The sequence below is a fragment of the Cystoisospora suis genome (genome assembly GCF_002600585.1).
Source record: "Cystoisospora suis strain Wien I chromosome Unknown contig_5844, whole genome shotgun sequence".
NCBI lineage: Eukaryota > Apicomplexa > Conoidasida > Eucoccidiorida > Sarcocystidae > Cystoisospora > Cystoisospora suis.
In genome coordinates, this window is record NW_027158633.1 from 1,859 (window position 1) to 3,131 (window position 1,273).

At 54.6% G+C, this 1,273-nt stretch overlaps 1 protein-coding gene across 1 annotated transcript; it reads right to left on the reverse strand.

The window, feature by feature from the left end:
- Positions 1-193: 193 nt before the first annotated feature.
- CSUI_009638 (uncharacterized protein) lies at positions 194-1,266 on the reverse strand. Its single transcript, XM_068069751.1, has one exon. It carries the CDS (start codon positions 531-533, stop codon positions 312-314), a length of 222 nt encoding a protein of 73 aa, XP_067918273.1. The 5' UTR covers positions 534-1,266; the 3' UTR covers positions 194-311.
- Positions 1,267-1,273: the final 7 nt, after the last annotated feature.

Sequence of the window (1,273 nt, forward strand, 5' to 3'; positions counted from 1 at the left end):
CGCTGGCAACCTTGTGGAAGTTGCGTGTTGGGCGACATCCAGACACTGCGTCACTGCAGGCTCTGCCACCGAGGCCTTTAGTTGGGCGATGCCTGACTGCTCCGTCGACAAACATGCTAGCCCTTCTAGTAAGCTTCCCCTCTCCATGATCCTCTTACGACATGCCCGGCTTCTTTACAGGCATACAGCGAGCCCTCAGACGCTGTCCCTGTTGTTCTGTGCCTCCTACTGCCGCCCAGTCCTGTCGGAGGTAATCAGCGAAGTCCGGTGTTCAGATCCAGGTGTTGGAGTAGATGAGACACGACGCTCGATTACACGGGTGGTGGTCTGGCAGAGCGAAGCCACCTGCCGGGTCTTGAACCCTGCGGAATCCCTGAACCTCCGACTATATAGGGCCAGCAGCAACGCCTTTTTACCCCTGAAGAGGGTAGCACCAGCTCCTGTACAAGAAACGGTAACGATCCCTGTTTCGTCCTCGGCGGGTCAGTGGGTGCGACCCCATTTCTGACATCTTCATAGCATTGATCACCCATTCGGACAGTCACGCAAAGCCCTCGTTGCTAAAAACGCAGTTAATTGCCAAGCGAAAGTGAATAGCAGTCTATTACATAGTGCTGCTAATCAGTGAAATCCTGGTCTGTAAGCCGAGGCGAGAGTGTCAGTGCTTGGTCTACCGCATGGCTGGCTGGGCGGAGTCTAGTGCTATTCGTGCTCCGCAGAGGGATAAGGCTCTCGCAGCGTCACGGCTTCGGCTTCGCTGTCGCCAAACACTATCTAGGACGGAAACTGGATTTTGTTTCTAGTGCAAACTGTAAAGCCCATGTCTACACCCCGAGAAGTGCGTGCGTAGGTGGGTAGCCAAGTTCGGTTCCGCATTTCGATGGGTTTAGGGTTTAGCTAACATTGGGTGAATTCATAACGGCATGACAATCTTTTAGGATCAACAACGGCACGCTAAAAATGTGAGGCCTTGGTTTCTACGCCACCGCCGAATGCATCCAGCTTCCGACGCGGTCATTGTCCTTGAGTGCGTTCTGTCGGTTATTTACTCCCAGCCGAACTGCGGGAGTCGCGCCAACAACTCAAGCGTCGTGCTCGCAAGTTGGCCTTCTCCCCTTGAAAAGTCAACCCAAGGGGCCGCCCAGGGAAGAGACCTGGCAGGGCGTGCAAGTGAGACGCCTAGCGGACAGCGTCTACACCACCGGAAGTTTTTCTCAACTGCCGCACACCGTGATAGGGAAACCGACAGCAAAGACAAACCCTCAGAAGCAAT

Bases quoted from the DNA above. Each gene is read 5' to 3' on its own strand.
- CSUI_009638 (XM_068069751.1), bottom strand. From the start codon at position 533: ATGGGTGATCAATGCTATGAAGATGTCAGAAATGGGGTCGCACCCACT.